A 19,190-nucleotide genomic window follows, 5' to 3' on the forward strand; every position below is an offset into this window, starting at 1 on the left:
TGCAGCTAGGATGTACTAGAAATGTCATGTGAAAGCAAATTCTCATGAGACTCGCACCCCAATTTTACTGCCCCTAAGTCATGTTACCCAAGACAAAATAATGTGTGGAGTGGCTAAAAATTAAAACTTTTTGAAATACTTGTAAGTATTTCTGTTTGCCAAAATGTGCCTGCTTTGAACTCCTCAAAAGTTTGCAAAATTGGAGCACTATTTCAACTTTTTTAGAATGATGTGATGTTTTGAGTTACATTTTTATCATACACATTTGGATAGCAATCTGGGTTAGTTAGGTGCAACTCAGTATATAATATTTATTCTAGTTTCCTTTGATGGGGTGTCCACTCCATACAGGGCCTGAGCGCATTAAAGAGAGCCTGTTAATCTTGTAGGCTGCACCTGGAGGAGAGCCAGGGGTGGATGAAGCCCAACTGCAGATGAAGCCCAGCTGGGCAGGGGTAGGCTGGGCTTGTATAAAGTCAAGTAGTTAAGAGCAAGAGGAGGCTGTCTTATTGGGCTGGTCGTTGCTGGCCAGAATGCAGGCTGGGAGAGGCTGAGAGCTGCAGCTTGTAATTCAGAACTCATGTGCGGCTTGGGCTGGTCGCTGGTTGGCTGACTAAAGAGAACAAGAAAATGAAGGAGAAGAAGCAAGGAGTGAGGAATAGCTTCAGATTAGGAAGAAAACAAAGATGGAAATATCTGTATCTGAACAAAAGGAAGCAGACTTGGCTGGTGTATTTGCTATTTGTGCTGTATTGTTAGTCACCTAAGTCAAATGATCTTGCATCTCTTCCCTAACTGGATGACCTAAGTTTGTAGAAACAGCAAGAATCCATTTTCTGGTCATAGATTATTCATAGGCATACTTAATTTTTTCCAAAAATCTGTTGTAATAATAATCAATACAGCTTGTCAAAACAGTTTTAAGATAATTTGTGGTCAACACATTTTCATAAATGTGCTATTATTCACAGTTCTTGCTTCCTGCAAATAAAACCTGTTCATCTGAATGTTTGCAAATAAAAGATATTACAGATACCAGCTAAGTAAATTGGAAGGTTGTGTTTGCAAAAATTAAATAAATAAAACAAACCACAAATACAGTCTAGCAGTTCTTACCAAGCTATAGTTTGGAAAATAATGTGTCATAGATATGTAGATGGTACATGACTGCAAATAACCCATTGAAAAAGATGATGGTGATTCAAATGAAAAGAGAAGCAAGGTGAGTCAGGTAATATCTTTTACTGAACCAACTTCTGTTGGTGAAAGAGACAAGCTTTTGAGGAGCGCTCTATATAACTGGAAAGCTTATCTCTTTCACCAACAGAAGTTGATCCAGTAAAAGATATTACCTCACCCACCTTGTGTCTCTCCTATCTTGGGACCAACAGAGCTGCAACAACACTGCAAACACAAATGAAAAGAGTCTGTTAAGTGCTAATTCCATTTTCTGTACTAAAGGATCTCAGTACTAAAATGAAATGTGATAAATCTGCAAGTGGGGGTTAGGTGTTATAAGCTATTACAGGATTAGAGCATGTAGGATTATGTCTGTCATGGGCTTGGAAGTGGCCCAGAGAAATTCAAGGATTAGAAAATGTCATACTTAAATTTCCAGTGGAATATAAAAGTGAACAAGCACTTTTTGTTATAAACTCCATGTATAAAAACATGTGTCTGGTTCTCCAAAATATATTGAGCCTGCATTTAAGAATATAAAACTTCAGTATTTTAACCATGGTAGTCAGCATGACATTTAAAGTTGACTCCCACCTTTTCTCATAGGATCGTCTGTCACGCTTTGTAGCACATAAAATCCAATCCCTGTATAAGAAATGTCACATTCTCAGTGACACCTTTCCTTCTCAGTCATCCTACAGTACACCATGGATATTGAAAATATAGGTCAATTTTTTTCCCTCTTCATACCTCTGTAAACAACTGCAACTTCCTCCTGGATAATACCTGAGCTGAAAAACACTGTCACTATATCACCGAAATATTTCAGAAATTAAATATTTTCCTTTTGATGTTTATTTCTGGTAAAGATAGGGTAATCTTATTGTGGAGGTCACCAGGTATCATGTAAAAGGGACAACTGACAGGAATGCGTGACAAACAAAACTGTAAGAGTGCCTGTGACTTTTATTTTATCTGTGTCCATGTGCATAACAATTTTTTCTTAGAATGTTCATTTATTTTTAATTTAATTGGAAAAGAGAGTTAGTATCTTTGAAATCCTACTCCTTTATCAAAATGACACGTATACATTAGCTACCACTGGAGTTCCAAAATCCTTGGCGGCTTGCTGAAAATCTTACAGCAAATTCCGACATGCATTATTTCACTGAGCCTGCTTAAAAAAAACTTATCAAGAAATACCAATTATCCTTGCCAAAAACACCTTTTAGCCCTCCTATGCAAGGCTTTTTTTTTCTTTTCATAAATCAGTGGAAAGTGAAGGAGTATTGTTTTTTTTAATTGGTTTCATTTGTTGTGCAGCTGCTTTTTGTACAGCACTCTAAATCATTTAAACTCATCAGTTTCTTAACAGGGAAACTCTGCTGTCCCATTCTTGATAGATGATCATTTTCCATTATTACTAAATTAGGACTATGATCCACTGGACTCTGCAGAAATTATTCTCCCTGAGCCCAGCATTAGCCACTATTATCAGTTAGCACAGCATTAACAACTATTCAACTTGACTTCTTTACCAACGCTCCAGATCACCAGGTGTCTCTGTGGTACAATCAAATGGTTAGCTATCTCTACCTCTCCAGTTATTTTTTAACTATACCAGGTAATAAACATTAATTCTTCAGTCTCCTGTCTTTTCTCAGGTTCACTGTCTTACCTCAAAAAAGCCTTCCTTCATCAAACTTGTCATCTACTTACTGAGTAGTCTTTCAGGTAATATGTAAAACAAACAGTATGGCATATCCTCTATAGTTGAATAAACTATCTATCGGCTGAGCCCACTAATTACCATATTCCTTTAATCTCTGCACAACCTCAGCAATCTTATGAAGAGAAAGGAAAAAGAGAATCTTGTTCATTTGCTGTACTCTGATTCCTTCCTTCTGTCAGTTTTAAGCAGTACTTTATGTTGTCCTTACATCCTACTTTCCGGGCTGCTTTTTTCTTTCCTAGCTTTCATAAGCAACTCCTACCTGGATAGTAATGGTCTGCCTATGTTTTGTCCTCCACTAGTGGCTCCTAGATCTAAAAATAATAGAGGGAGTCATTATGTGAATGTGTTTTTCCCTCGGTTCCTTGGGGAAAAAATAGCTTTATACAATGCAGTCCTGTTGTGCCTTTTCAGATAGAGCTATAAACTGCTTGAACTACATTTTTAAACTGCTTACAACAGCAGTAAAAGAAGACCTTCCTGCTGAGATCTTGGATAGGCCTGTTTGGCTGAAGTAGAGATGTATGTGTATTGCTCTTTGGGTGAATGCTGCATAATGCGTCTTCCTTGGCGTGAGAAATAACATATTACAATAAAAAAAGGTTCCAAAGACAGCATGATAGTGGGCCTCCTAGAAAGCAGGAGCACAGAGAGAAGAAAAGAAACTTCAGTCAGCTACAAGGAAGGCTAATTTACCTAATTTTACGTAAACTGTCTCCGAATGATTGGCATTCCCCTATATAAAGTATTATATTCTACCAGTTGGTCTTTAAAAAATCTCTATAAAATATTTGTAAATATGCATATTAAATTGATTCAATGCATCCTTTTTGCATAGATACAACAATAATCTTTTGTACAGAACAATTATTTTGAAAGGGAGAATACCTCCCTTGGATAAGCAAAACAAGATCATACATTATTGACATTTAATATGAGTAATTAATTTAGCCAGTTTATACTGTCCTACTTTCCTTTGTCAGTTAGCTTCCTTGCAAAATCAGAATACTAAAAATTTGCATTATGTCCTAAGAATGGAACCTAACCCCAAGTCTGCCTTCTTTGGTATGTGTAGGCTGGCCAAAGCAGGCAGAAAGCTGACTGGTGAAGAATTCACTGGCTGATAAAGGATTTCCCTGGCATTGTAGGACCAACAAAAACAGCTCTGTGCCATTTTGGGAAATTTCCAGGTGGCATAGAGCCAACATAACCAACTCTGTGCCACTCATGCACCCTGATCCTGATATAAGGGGCATGGTGTGGGAGTAGTGTGGTCAGAGTGCAGAAACAGCTGGTATAACTACATGTCAGGGCTGTAGCTAGTCAAACTTTTTTAGAACAGTTCTGAAGCTACTCTAAGATACACTCAGCCTAGAATCAGAATGTACAGCCATCTTTGCTGGCACAGCTGAGGATCTGTCTCCTGAATTAGTGGACATTTAGCAACATCACAAAACAGCCAGAGTTTGCGTGCTTAACCGCAGTGTTGGCAAGGTATGCTCAGGAATGATTGATTGGAAAAGCAGGGAACTTTAAAATCAGTATTGAGATATATTCAAAGATCTGCTTGGGAAATCTTATACGATGTTTGGAAATGTCAGTACTGCTGTTTGCTAATTTGAATAATCACTAAGTTCATCCACAGTTCTTTAAAATCAAGAGTCAAAATTTTCAACATTGGGCACCTAAAGTTATGCATCTACATAAATGCCCTGGTTTTCAGAGGTACTCAGCAGCTGCAACTCACATTATATAGTAATGTAGTTATTTCAAAGTGCTGTGAAATAGATGGCATTTCATAAATCACTTTCTGTGTGCTCCAGTGATTCCACATAGTAAGCTATAAAAATATTAGAAAAAGAAAAAAACCCTTTCCCTTAGGACTTTTTCATTTTGAAAGTTTTAAAGTGTTTAGGTATAGGTACTGGTCAAAACCAGAATGTTCTCTAGGTTGAACTGGGTTTACATTTTTTTTCTTGTCTGTATCACCTATTGTTTGTAGAGGTCTTTTACACAACAACAGAGAAAAGAAATACATTTTAGAAAATAAGAGATTGTGATTGTTAAACCACAAAATTGGCAAGACAACTTGGTGACATTTGTACTATCTGATGTTAATTTTAATTCATTTCATTTTTTCCTTTTAAATTGGCAAGCTTTCAAGTTGACAGTATCCCTCTAAAGTACAGTTATTCTCTGATAAGTACCAGTGCAAGAATGGCATCACAGAGTTCTATTATTCATTGTGTGTCCATTATTCTTATGTCAAATATGCTCAGTGTCTGAGTCAAAATGGTTTTTCCCCCTAATTGTCAGCCCTGAAAACTTACTCTGGTATTTGAGATTCAAGGAGGGATCTTCCCTTTCTGCATACCTATAATATATTTTTTCAGGCCAAATTATGCCCTCAATGGCACAGGTATAAATCTCTGGTCGTCTTCATTTGTACAAGTTCAATTGATTGGAATTTGGTAAACAATTCTGATGAAGATGCACAAGAAGGAAGAGAATCCAGCTCACTGTTCTCTGTTGACTGTGCAGAGCTGTAAGAGTTAAGGTAGTAAAAACTATTTTTTTCACTTACTCAGCAGATATGAATCTAAACACATGCAGGGGGCAGATCTGTTGAGAAGAAGGTGCAAATGCTGCATAGTCAATTATCAAATTAGAACTTCACTTTAAATTAATTTTAACTAATACATTACCTCTAATTAAAAACTTTATTATTGTTTGCTAAATCTGTCTTTTCATGTTTGTTTCTAAAATATTGTGAAAGAAGAGAGTCCTTTGTGCTGAAAATAAGCTGCCCAAGTGATAGCTTACTGCAGTGTTTTAGAACCAAATGTAAACTTGAATTACTTTTGAAGTTACGCTACAGAGATTTGCACACCTTTCAATAGTATTTTCTTTAAATGCTACTTTGCAATCTTTAATATGTGCTTTTTTGTTTTTCATTGAATCATCATAATGTTCTATTCTATATATATAATAAATTGCCTTTATCCAAAAAGTATAATTATTATTGTAATTCACATGTACTGAGTTTCTTGCAACATCAGTCAAAGTCAGTTGTCTGTAGTGTAAGTATTTGTCATAGTCAAACACTATTATGTTATTTATTCTTTGATTCCAATAATGTTTTAAACAGCTGCTCTATAATGGGATTGAGAATCTGGGTAAATTTGAACAGCTGCCATGAATTCTTGAGAATAAATGCATAGTATTATAAAGTTCTGGTAATACTAACCATTGCAACCTTAACAGGGATGTCAAAAACATAATCAGTAGGAAGACAGAGGATTGACTAAAACTAAGTGCTAGTAAATGTAACTGCCTATGAGAAACTGGTTTTGATTTTAGCACTGATGAGTTCAGAATTTATGAGATACATAATGAAAATGTGTATGAACATTTCTAGATCTTTTTGAGCCGGGTACAATGACTGGTCCATGCAAGAAGGAAAACCTTTGGGTGATGTTTTAAAGAAAATCGGGGTTTCTTTCAGTCACTTGTAGTCATGTAATATTTTGGATTTTTTATAGTTACCTGTGGGTTTTAGTCTTACACTGTCGCAATCTTTACCAGACCAAAATTGCCCTAAAGGAGCATTAATTAGGTATGTGGTTACTAGGCAGGGTTGCAGGTCCAGCTGCCAAGTAGTGTGTCATAGGTAGGAACAAAGCAGATTTAATACTCACAGTAGTCAATGAGTGTTTGTTTGTTTGAAGCCAATCAGTTGCCAGTGTACTTAACAGGAACGAGCTTCCAATCCATACCTGCTATATTTTGGTTGGTTTTGGACTCTGCATTGTGTCTGGCCACATTTGCCAGCTCAGAGTATACACATGCTGCTAGATTAGAAACTATGTCTTGCAGGGTTTTGCTTTTCAGAAACTTACAACAACACTATAGCTCAGGGGTATTTTGGCATTTTCACAAAGAGAAGGAAAGAGGAGTCTTAGAAATTAACGGAAGTCAATAATCTTTTAAAATTGTGACTTAGCAGTATTGCTCTTTCAGCATTACTTTCCTCTGCTGAATACATGTGGTAATGATTTACCAGGGAAAAACAGGAGCAGAAGGTTTCCAGTTATTTGAACCAATGGAAGTGTCTATCTTGACACAGGTTTGATCAATCCTAAATGCCCTTGTAGGGAGGCACCCTGGCTCCCCGCCGCGCCTGAGAGGGACGAGCCAGCACAGATGCCTCAGTGGGCGGAGCTACTGCCGCCTATCCCCGCCCCCCGGAAGTCAAGGGGTGGGACAGGAAGTATAAAAGCCCGGCCTCAGCGCTTAGTTGGCTGCAGACTGCCGGAGAGGACAGATGCTGGGACCCGAGCTCCCACTGGGCCCAGCCTGCCCTGTGCTTACTACCCAGAGGAATGCTGGCCTGAGCTTCCCCATAGCCGGTATCCAGAGGAACGCTGGCCTGAGCTCCCCTACGCCCGGTATCCCGAGGAGCGGCCTGAGCTCCCCTACGCCCGGTATCCCGAGGAGCGGCCTGAGCTCCCCTACGCCCGGTATCCTGAGGAGCGGCCTGAGCTCCCCTACGCCCGGTATCCCGAGGAGCGGCCTGAGCTCCCCTACGCCCGGTATCCTGAGGAACCCATGGTCTGGGACCCGCCGGACAACACCGGCGAAGGAAAGGTACCTAGAGAGGGGTAGGCCGGAAGTGGCCCGGGAGTAGCCGACCCTGATTTGGCTCCCGAAGAGCCTGAAACCATGTCAGTGTGTTGCGGCCAGGATCCCCACTGACAGCAGAGCGTCTTGGCCGCTGCTAGGGCCCCGGGCTGGAACGCAGTGGAGTGGGAGGGCCTGCGTTCCCCCTGCCACCCTTCCAAGGATGGCAGACTCCCCCTCTCCCTGGCCTGAGGAGGCCTTCTTTATAGACTTACAGCTTAAACCGCTGCTCAGCCCCTGCCTGAGAGTCTGAGCTCGGTACCCGTTGGTTGCCCACCCTGAGCCAGGGCTTGAGCCTTATAGACTCACTGTTTGGACTGCTACTCGGCCCCTTGCTGAAGGAGCTGAGCCTGACCTGCTTATTGCCCCGCCCTGCCCAAGGGCCGGAGCTTAGATACTGTGTTTGCTCAGCCCCTTGCTGAAGGAGTTGAGCCGAACGGTCTACCGTCCTGCCCTGACCCAGGGCCTGGGCTCCTAGAGACCAATTGTTCGCTCAGCCCCTGCTGAAGGGCCTGAGCGCTGCCTTCTTACTGCCTGCCCTGCTTTAGGGCCGGGCCTACAGACTCCGTGCTTACCTGGCCCCTGCTGATGGGCCGGGACTCTGCCTTGTTCAGAGGCTATTTGTTTGCTCAGCTCCCGCTGAGGGGTCTAGGCCCTGTAGGGAGGCGACCTGGCTCCCCGCCGCGCCTGAGAGAGACAAACCCCAGCCCCAGACTCTTACAGCCCTACACAAGTTCTAGTACTATATTAGCAATTTTGTTCGGCAAACCTCTTCCATTTTTGTATTTCCGGGCCATCTACTGCACAATGCCACCTATTGTCCTAAATGTGTTTTTAAAGTGAAGGATTTCAGTCACTCATAGTCCAAATTTTTATTTCTCTCTCATCAATGTATATGAATCCCTAAAAGTTGTTGAGGCCTGTTCACTTTGTAGACCTGCTCCAAAATTTATCTGGAGAACACTTCCCATGTGGTATCACCAGGAAGGCTTAAAGAGAGCCGGGACACCACATGCAGACTGTACAAAGAAAGAAAACAATATTTTTTCTTAATGCATATATTAAGATGTATATTGCTCACATGGGAATATAAGCATCATTCCCTAACCCCTGCATGAAGACCCCTCAATCTGACTCCATGTACACATTATGGTTCACTCTTGCATTCCTTTAAAGAACTGGCCTTAGAATATACTTTACTTGTATGACTTTTGTAGCTATGCCTCAGTTTTGCTCATTTAGGCAATTTTACAAGCCTATATATTGCGTCATTATACTTCATTCCCATTAAAATAATTCATTAAATATAGTATAATACACTAGCTACATGGAATTAACATTTTTATATGTAGTATTTCCATTCAAAAATCAGTGTTAATGCAAATATCTTTGTTATGCAGCTAAGCATATAAACATAAGGGAATGCAAAGTTAAGACTGTAATTGCATTATTGACTTTTGTTACATGATCAAATAGAATCCTACTATACTACCACGTATTCAAATAAGATCGAGAGGGTTGTTCCTGTTCCTGGAATTTGTGAACATTTTCATTCTTCCCTTACCAACACTATGAATCGAAGAAGAATTCTTATAACTTGCCATTATGTTTAGTACTTTACCTGGATTACTGACCAGAATATCTGTTCATTACATATGCATTATTTGCCGTAACTGCTCTAAAAACCTATTTAATCAGATGCAGAGTACAACACAGAGATGCAGTTCTGACTAACTAAACTGATATGAAAACTTAATATTTTTTGCTTGTCAATTCCTCTAACAAGTCAGCAACTTTAATGGGCACCAGGAAAGGTACATACCATATACTAGCTAAGTCGAAGCACAATACTTTCACTTCTATACTGATATTATCCTTTCTAAAGCTTGTTCTATGCTTCTTTTGGGATAGGATAAATCTATATAAATTCCTATAATATTATATTCATTATGTCAACATCCTGTGTATTTACCATTTTTACATTCATTTTATTTTAATTTCTTGGAGAGGTTATTCTTTTCCTCCTCCTTTTACTGTGTCCTACAGCAATGCCTTAGGTATTTCTGCTCAGGGTAGGTATGAGCTCTGCTTCTTTCTTATTTCAGGGGAAACTCTACAAACCTTCATAAATATGTTTTTGAGGAGTATTTAGGAGTAATAACAAATATTTCAGGCCTTTTCCAAGATAGATAATTTTATGTAGAAAACTTCAGAAAAATATGACAAAATAAAGTTGTTTGTTTTCTCAGAACATGATTCTAAAACCCTTGCTCACATCCAGTAATCCTTACTGATTTAAGTAGTCCCACTGAAGTCAGTTATTGATACTGCCAATGGGACTTCTTGCATAAGTAAAGTATTATTCTGTGTGAGAACTTCTGCAAACATTGATTTGCAACTTAGCAAGACCTACATTCAATAACACACAGAAAAAAGAAATGTATTATATATTAAAATTAGTGAAAGAGTCACCATCAAGAATCAGTAAAATGGTCAGTAAATGTTATCTTCTGTAGTCTAGTGCGTTTCGTATTAATCTTATTTTTCTTGCCTATTGACACATTGATATTCAAGCTGATATTTCATTGAGTGCACAATGATTAATTGTGCATAAGCATTGTCAAGTAGTGTCAGGTTAAGCAGTGTTAGGCCTAAAACTGCTGGAAATTGTAAGAAGCGAGTACAGTTAAATCCTGCGAGCATATGCATAATCTAGCTAGGAAACTTCATAAACTGAAAAGGAAACTCTGTAAAGATAGATACAGACTTGCGGTTACTATGCTCTGCAACCAAATACCTCTTTAAGCTAACTCAAGCATTTTTGAGCCTAGCCAATTGACCACAATTAGCCGCATAGAGAAGAGATGAGCTGAGCACAGGTGCACAGTTCATAAGTTCAAAACAACCGTAAATACCACACTGAAACATATGGCCACCTTCATTGGTTGACCTGTTTTGAAACACGGCCAGCAAATACCGTATAAATAAGGTGTAAAGACGCAAGTGTTGTGTGTGTGTGTTGACTTCAGAGATCACTCTTTGTCAGGCTCACATACACCCCCTGAACCAAAAGGACTTGTGCTTCACTGACTATCTGTGCCTGGCCAGTACAGGAAACAGTTGACTGAAAGGTAATGTATCTTTGGAAGAACACAGGGTAAGGTTTTGGTCTGAAGAGGTCTAGTTGTGCTTGAGCTAGTTAAATCTTAAATCTATATTAATACTGTAGTTTAAGTATATTAGTAAATTGTTTAAGTTGTTTAAAAATAGTAGTAGTCAATAGTTAATCGATATACCGTAACTGTATATGTTTTGTGCCTTGCTGGAAGCAGGTACAGCGCTGGTGAAGCTAGTAGTTTATAAATCATAATAGCTTTGCAAGTCGCTGTGCCTGTCTTCAGTATAAGTTACCATCAAGTTTATCATAAAAGTCAATAAAGTTTGTAAGTTGTTATATAAGGGTATAGGTAGGTTAAGGTTAGTAAAATATAGTTAATCAATGTATTTGTATTACATATAGAATTGTATTTCTTGAGGGTGGTTACAATACATGTGACGTTGCTAAGCAATCAATAATAGTGGCATTGCATGTGTTTGTGACTATTTTCAATATTATTTGCCTTTTGTATGTGTACTTATAAAAATAGGTAGTTAATGCGTAATATCACTTGTACTTGTGCTTGCCTCCATTATAACTTGCCATTTGTATTAATCCTCACTCAGTGCTGGTCTTTAATTCTGTTTTTCTTATTCTGTCTGTGTTGCCTTTATAGTCATAATTTATTAAAAGCCTTTCTTGAGGAATAATTAGTTGTTTAGTTTCTCTTTTGCAGACACTACTCAACCTCATTACATCTGTGTTGGGTGGTGGGAAGTAGCGATCACCCAGAGCCCCACTAAGGCCCTGACGTGAGGGCTCTGACGTGTGCCTCCTCCGTCCATTAATCTCCACACATATACTATATACAGCAGTTTGCATTGATTGCTTCTCTTTCTGGAAGTAAAATAAAGTGGATCTGCTGTAGTTTATTGTTGTTATTCCCCTGAGATCTTGGACTTAGGTTAAGTGATTTAGAAACAGCTATCTGTCCTCCTTTGTCACTTTCTGAATAACTTTTGAAATTTGTTTACAGATAATTTTTATCTTCCGGTAGTAAACCTGTCAGACCAATATTCCAACCTCTCCCATGGTTGTAAAGTTTATTTACACCTTTAGGAGTTGCAGGTATACTGGTACCTGATATGTTATATCATACTGTATGGCCAGATGATATACTCTACTGAAAATGGTTGAGGATATTATTTTTGTGTGTGAGAGAATTTACTACCCCTCTAGTGTAAAGGGAGAACTAAAGAGTTCTGAAACCATATAATTCTACAAAAGCTTGACAGTTTTATTTGTAAAATACAGTTGCAATTTCCCATGAGTCATTTAAAACTCAAACTATATCGTAAATACAAAGAGCTAGACTTAAGGAAACAGCGTGCAGTGACTTCTCCTAACATTGCGAAGTTTTTCCTAGGAGGTCAGTATTTAAGAGGTTATGTTGCAATGGGTATTTTATGAATGGGGCTCATAGGGTTAGCAGCCTACAAAGCCAATGTTTTGGTCTATTAGATTACAGTTCAGGTTTTTGTTAGTCTTCTTTAGAATGAATAACTCACTGTAACTTTCTGACTATTTCATTTTCAGGATTTTGGAACGCTATGTTCAAGATCAGATTCCTGGTGCAACGGTTGTGGTAGAATCCATTGGTGCCCGCAGATTTGGAGATGGCTTTTCAGAAGAGGATTACTCCAAATCTGACTTAATGGTCTATGCAATTGACCCTCAAACAAACCGAGCTATAATGAGGAATGAACTTTTTAAGTAAGTATCTAAAATCATTTGTCACTGATGTCTGTACTCTTGATGCATGTTTTGCAGGCCACTAGCTTTATTTTCCTTCAGTGCCTTGGACTTCTTTTGATTCACAACTTTCAGTTCCATTCTTCCCAAGATTCTTACAGATCTCTGGAAAAATGTAATGTTTGTGGGTGCCTCCTGCTGCTCATTCCACAAAGACAAACCCTGCACCTTCAATGGATTGATGGAGCAGCTTATTATGGAGTGGATTCTCATGGAGCTTTTCTACTCTAGTGAAACCAGTGGTCACCTTTATGTGGGTGGGGGCAATCCAAGACTAGATTGATAGTGGCTGAAAGTCATTGCCATATATTAACTGGCTAAGCATTTATGTGTGTAGTGAGAATATGCACAGTCTAGGATAGGATCTACATAAGATTAAAAATATTATAGGGGTTATAAACTTTCATGCTTCAGGGCTGAAGCCAACTACTAACTAATTGGGTTAGGAAAGAACTTCCCCTCTGGGTAGTTTGCACTATTGCTCACTACAGGGTTGATGCACTTTCCCTTAAAGGTGGTACTGGCTGATGTTGTAGACAAAATATGGCAGTAAATCTACTAGTCTAATCCACTATGGCAATTCCTTCATGTTCTTAATTCATTTCCAAGTGGGTGAACATTTTGCCAGCATCACAAAAACCACCACAACTATTGGCTTATCTTTGGTAGTCTCAGAAACCAAGGACTGAATGGCATGGCAAACTATCTTCTCACTTCTAGACAGGGTGTCTCTAGGTAATGGCTGGGGTAGTTTATGGGACTAAATGACTACCTTACTCTACAGAGATATCAGTCTGTCACTTTTTGTAAGCACTGTGCTCAATCAAAATGTATATATTGTGACAAAGTTCCTCCTCTATCTTGGTGGGTCCTGCGCTTATTGGCGGATTTGCTCACCTCAGTGATCTTCCCCTCTTGTGGAACCCACAGAATGGGTCAGCTCCTCCTCTGTCTGATCAGGAGTTGGGAGGTTTGCGGGGGGAACCCAGGCCCGCCTTCTACTCTGGGTTCCAGCCCAGAGCCCTGTGGATCGCAGCTGTCTATAGTGCCTCCTGTAACAGCTGCATGACAGCTACAACTCCCTGGGCTACTTCCCCATGGCCTCTTCCAAACACCTTCTTTATCCTCACCACAGGACCTTCCTCCTGGTGTCTGATAATGCTTGTCCTCTTCAATCCTCCAGCAGTACACTCTCTCACTCTCAGCTCCTTGCCCTCTTGCTCCCAGCTCCTCACACACGCTCCTTCTCCTCTGGCTCCTCCCTGCCTGACTGGAGTGAGCTCCTTTTTAAACCCAGGTGCCCTGATTAGCCTGCCTTGATTGGCTACAGGTGTTCTGATTAAAGTAGCTATCTCCACTGCCTTCTAGAAAGATCTTAATTGGCCCCAGGTGCCTTAATTAACCTGGAGCAACTGCCATTTGGTTACCAGGGTACTAGGGATTTGTTTAGCCTGGGGCTAACATACATGTTTCTCAGTACTTTACTGTAGCCATCTGGCCTTGCCCCATCACATATCTGCCCCCTCTGCTCAACACCATAGGGTTGGGCAACTTGAGGCGCCAGGCAGTGTGCTCGTGAAAGGCCAGCAGCGGTGCCGTGGTGGCATCCAGCCCTGTGCCGTATGCGGAACTGGAATGGTTGGAAGGATAAGAACCACCTGGTGACCCTTGCATTCTTTTCCTTATTTCTCTGCATCCACTGAAGGGGTGCATGGTCTGTCACAAGAGTAAATCGCCAGCCTAAGAGATAATAACGCAGTGTCTCCATGGCCCATTTGACAGAAAGGCATTCTCGCTCGACTACTGCATACTTCTGTTCTCTTGGGAGCAGCTTTCTACTTAGGTAGAGGATCAGGTGTTCTTCTCCAATCATTTGCGACAGAACCGCCCCCAACCCCACCTCAGAAGCATCTGTTTGCAAAATGAATTCCTTGGTAAAGTCCGGGGCTTTGAGTATGGGGTCATTACAGAGAGCTGTCCGAAGGTCTATGAATGCCCTCTCTGCTGCGTCGGTCCACTTCACCATGTCTGGGCCTCGGGCCTTCACCAGGTCCATTAGAGGACTTACCCTACTGGCAAAGTGGGGAATAAAACGTCGGTAGTAGCCTACCACACCTAGGAATGCATGGACCTGCTTCTTTTGGGTCGGGCGGGGCCAGTTTTGAATCGCCTCTAGCTTATTAGTTTGAGGCTTCACTATACCCCTTCCTACAATATATCCCAGGTACTTAGCCTCTACTGGTCCTATGGCACATTTAGCGGGATTAGCGGTGAGGCCAGCCCACCTAAAGGTGCGTAGTACAGCCTCAACTTTCTCCAAGTGGGTTCCCCAGTCTGGCATATGGATGATGACATCATCTAGGTATGCGGCTGCATAACTAGTATGGGGGCGCAGCAGCTTATCCATGAGGCACTGGAATGTGGCTGGGACCCCGTGTAGCCCAAAAGGGAGGACTGTGTACTGGAATAGCATTCTCCACCCCGGATGGGCTATCTTTTCTTTAGCTTCTTTGGTCAGAGGAATCTGCCAATACCCTTTTGTCAGATCCAGTGTAGTCAAGAATCGGGCACTACCCAGTCGGTCAACCAGTTCGTCGATGCATGATATGGGGTATGCATCGAATTGGGATACTTCATTCAGTCGGCGAAAGTCATTACAGAAACTCATGGTACCATCAGGTTTAGGCACTAGAACTATTGGACTGCACCACTGACTGTAGGATTCTTCAATAACTCCTAATTCTAACATTTTCTTTACTTCAGCGTTGATTTCCTCTCTTTTGGCTGCTGGGATTCAGTAGGGTCTCAGTGTTACCTTGGCTCCGGGGATCGTGCGGATATGGTGATAGGTCTCAGTCATCCGCCCCGGTTTTGTAGAGAACACATCTCGATTGCGATTAATCAGTCGGCTGCCTCAACCTTTTGATTTGGCGTCAAGTTGGGTGACATCCTCACTTGCTCGTGTAAGTTATCCTTCTGGGGAAGGGTCTCCTGGGTGACTAAGCATGCCTCTCAATCATGCCAAGGTTTTAGAAGACTGATGTGGTAAATTTGCTCAGGTTTCCTGCGGCCTGGCTGCCGCACCTTATAGTTTACCTCTCCCACAGCTTCAGTCACTTCGTAGGGTCCCTGCCACTGGGCCAACAGCTTGCTTTCTGCTGTGGGCACCAGGACCATTACTTGGAACCGTCGAAGCTTTGCTTGGTGGTTATAATGGGTTCATTGGGTCTCCTGTGCTTTCTCCAAGTGTTCCCGTACAGTGGGTGTAACTCAAGCTATCCGATCCCTCATCTGTAATACATGCTCAATTATGTTCCTTCCGGGATTTGGCTCCTCTTCCCAGGCTTCTCTGACTATATCCAATATGCCCCGGGGGTGGCGCCCATATAGTAGTTCGAATGGAGAGAAACCTGTGGAGGCTTGTGGGACTTCCCGGATGGCAAACATGAGGTAAGGCAATAGGGTATCCCAGTCTTTCCCATCCTGGCTCACCACTTTCCTGATCATGGCCTTGAGGGTCCTATTGAACCTTTCCACAAGGCCATCTGTTTGTGGGTGGTATACAGAGGTCCGTAAGGGCTTGTACATGGAGCAATGAACAGAGATCTTTCATCAACTTGGACACGAAAGGTGTCTCTTGATCAGTCAGTATCTCCTTGGGTAGCCCAGCCCGGGAAAAGATCTGTAGTAGCTCCTTAGCTATTGTCTTGGAAGCTGTGTTGCGTAGGGGAACAGCTTCTGGGTACTGGGTTGCATAGTCTAGTACATGTTGGTGGCCCCGAGCTGTCTTCTCTAGGGGCCCAATCAGATCCATGGCTATGCGTTCAAATGGTACCTCTATTATTGGAAGAGGTATCAAAGGGGCCGCAAGTGTGGGCGAGGGCTATGTAGCTGACACTCTGGACAAGAGGTGCAGTATCGCCTGACATCTTCATGTACTCCTGGCCAGAAGAACCTCCGCAGGATCCTGGCCTGGGTTTTCTCTACCCCAGGTGTCCTCCAAACAGGTGACTGTAGGCGAGGCTCAATATGGCTTTTTGATGTTTTTATGGCACCAGAAGTTGATGTATCTCCTGCTCCTGCATTTGCACCACACGGTACAGGAGATCTTTCTTCACTATAAAGTAGGGTCCTGGACCCCGGACCTTCCCCTCCACTGGTGTCCCATCTATCTCAGCCACCTCTTTCCTGATGTTATCATATCTAGGGTCCTCTGCCTGGTCCCTTCCTAAAGTCTCTCTCCCAGGACTAACCTGCCTGAGCTCCCAGGGGCCAGCTTATGTTTCTTCCAACGGCTTATCACCATCATGGCTGGGGCCAGCCTCCGGCTCACCTTTCATGTTGGTAGTTTCTCTGATGGCTGCTCATGTCCATCTGCCTACTAGCGCGGTCTTCTGGCCCTGGGTCAGGATCCGGGTTCCCAAGGCTTTCGCGGCCTTCCTTTCTTTTTTTTTCTTCTGGGCCTTTTGGAGGACTGAGAATAGATCCTGAGAAAACTCTGAAAACATTGGGGGTTGACATTCCCCCAATGATGAATCGCTGCCAACAAGGTCCCCATCTCCCTCCAGCCTCTCTGGAAGGAGTAAATTATCAAACCCTGAATAATCCCTCCCAATGACTACAGGATATGGGAGTTTAGGAACTACGGCCACTATCACCTCAAAGGGGTTCCCCTGAACCTCTATCTCCACTGGGATGGTGGGGTAATGGGTCACGGCCCCATGCACGCATGTCACTGCTACGTGTTGGGCTTGTAGCAGCTGGCTACTTTTTACCAGCTTACCCGATATAAGGGTGATAGCACTCCCCAAGTCCACAAGCGCTGTAGTCTCTACTCCATTTATCTTCACCGGCCTGGTGTAGTTATGCGGGGCTAATGCGACACCCGCAAGGTGGATAAAAGACCATGGGACTTCCCAATCCCCTAAGTTGCATTGCATAGGCTCCTCGGTGCTGGGACACTGTGCTGCTATGTGTCCCCACTCCCCACATGCATAACATCTATAATTGTTTCTAATCATTTCCCTACCATGTGGGTTAGGGGGTTTAGTCTCAGGGTTTCCCCCACTCAGGCCAATCCCTTCCTTCTGGGGTCTCCGCTGGTTTTCGGCCCCCCTCTTCCTCCACCTAGGACTCCCCAGGGGTTTGGCTGCCCCACCTTCCAGGGTTGGGGTTGGGTGTTTGCTACGAAAGAGACTTTCCTTGGGTAGTCCGGTCAATTCCCTGGCTGTCATGCGTCTTTCTACCAGCGTGATCATCTCATCAGAGGTGAATGTATCGTTCTGGCCTACCCATTTGCGGAGATCTGGTGGCAGTGCCCTCATGTATCGGTCAATGACCAGAACCTCTAGTATCTCTTCGGGACTCTGTTTGCAACCACTTTCGTGCAAGATGGATGAGGTCATACAGTTGGGACCACGGGGTTTTGTCTTCCTGGTACCTCCACTCGTGATACCGCTGGGCCCTCACTGCAGTCATTACCCCAGATCTGGCCAGGATCTCTGCTTTCAGCTGAGGGTAGTCTGCTGCAGCCTCTTCAGGTAGATCATGGTAGGCCTTCTGGGCCTCCCCACACAGGAATGGGGCAAGGATGCCAGACCACTGATCTCTAGGCCAGGCCTCCCGTAGGGCTGTCCTCTCAAAGGCCAAAAGGTATGCCTCTACATCATCCTCCCGCACCATTTTCTGAAGCCAATGGCTGGTCCATATGAGCCGCGTCCAATCATGGCCACGGTTCAGCTCTGTAAGAGTCTTTACCTGATTTACCAGTTCCCACAATATAGCTCACTCTTGAGAAGCCTGGTCCATCAGCAGGCAATTAGTCTCTTGCTGCATCCACACTGCCTCCTGTTGGGCAGCTGCCTGGACACGGGTAGTCTTCTACTGCATCGCTGTGGCTTGTATCAGTGCCCGCACTAAGTCATCCATTGTGGTGAAAAAAAAAAACCCTCTCCTCTTTTTTTTTTTAAATCACCCTCCTTTTTTCTACTGCTCTGTGCACACCAAATATCCCACCGCTGACACCAGTTGTGACAAAGTTCATCCTCTACCTTGGTGGGTCCTGTGCTTATTGGCGGATTTGCTCACCTCAGTGATCTTCCCCTCTTGTGGAACCCACAGTCTGGGTCAGCTCCTCCTCTGTCTGATCAGGAGTTGGGAGGTTTGCGGGGGGAACCCAGGCCCGCCCTCTACTCTGGGTTCCAGCCCAAGGCCCTGTGGATTGCAGCTGTCTATAGTGCCTCCTGTAACAGCTGCATGACAGCTACAACTCCCTGGGCTACTTCCCCATGGCCTCCTCCAAACACCTTCTTTATCCTCACCACAGGACCTTCCTCCTGGTGTCTGATAATGCTTGTCCTCTTCAATCCTCCAGCAGTACACTCTCTCACTCTCAGCTCCTTGCCCTCTTGCTCCCAGCTCCTCACACATGCTCCTTCTCCTCCGTATCTTGTTAGCCCTTTTAGCATCATACTGGGAGCTCATAGTCAGCTAATCTTCCACCACAACTCCAAAATCTCTTTCAGAGTCTGCTTCTCAAGACTGAGCCTCCCATCATCAAAGTATAACCTGCTTTCTTCCTAAATTTATGACTTTACGTTTAGTCATACTGAAACTCGTATTGTTTCCTTGCACCCAGTTAAGCAAGCAATCCAAAGTTGCTCTGTATTTGTGACCTGTCCTCTTCTTTAT

The 19,190-nt window shown here is 42.7% G+C and overlaps 1 protein-coding gene across 1 annotated transcript in view; it reads left to right on the forward strand.

Annotated features, from left to right (window-relative positions):
* PCDH15 (protocadherin related 15) overlaps nucleotides 1–19,190 on the forward strand; it is a 1,406,570-nt gene that overhangs the window by 1,334,700 nt on the left and 52,680 nt on the right. Inside the window, exon 34 of the mRNA XM_050959272.1 lies at nucleotides 12,285–12,461. Within this exon, the coding sequence (XP_050815229.1) occupies nucleotides 12,285–12,461 (177 nt within the window). The remainder of the gene's footprint in view (nucleotides 1–12,284; nucleotides 12,462–19,190) is intronic.

Source organism: Gopherus flavomarginatus, chromosome 6, assembly GCF_025201925.1.
Source record: "Gopherus flavomarginatus isolate rGopFla2 chromosome 6, rGopFla2.mat.asm, whole genome shotgun sequence".
NCBI lineage: Eukaryota > Metazoa > Chordata > Testudines > Testudinidae > Gopherus > Gopherus flavomarginatus.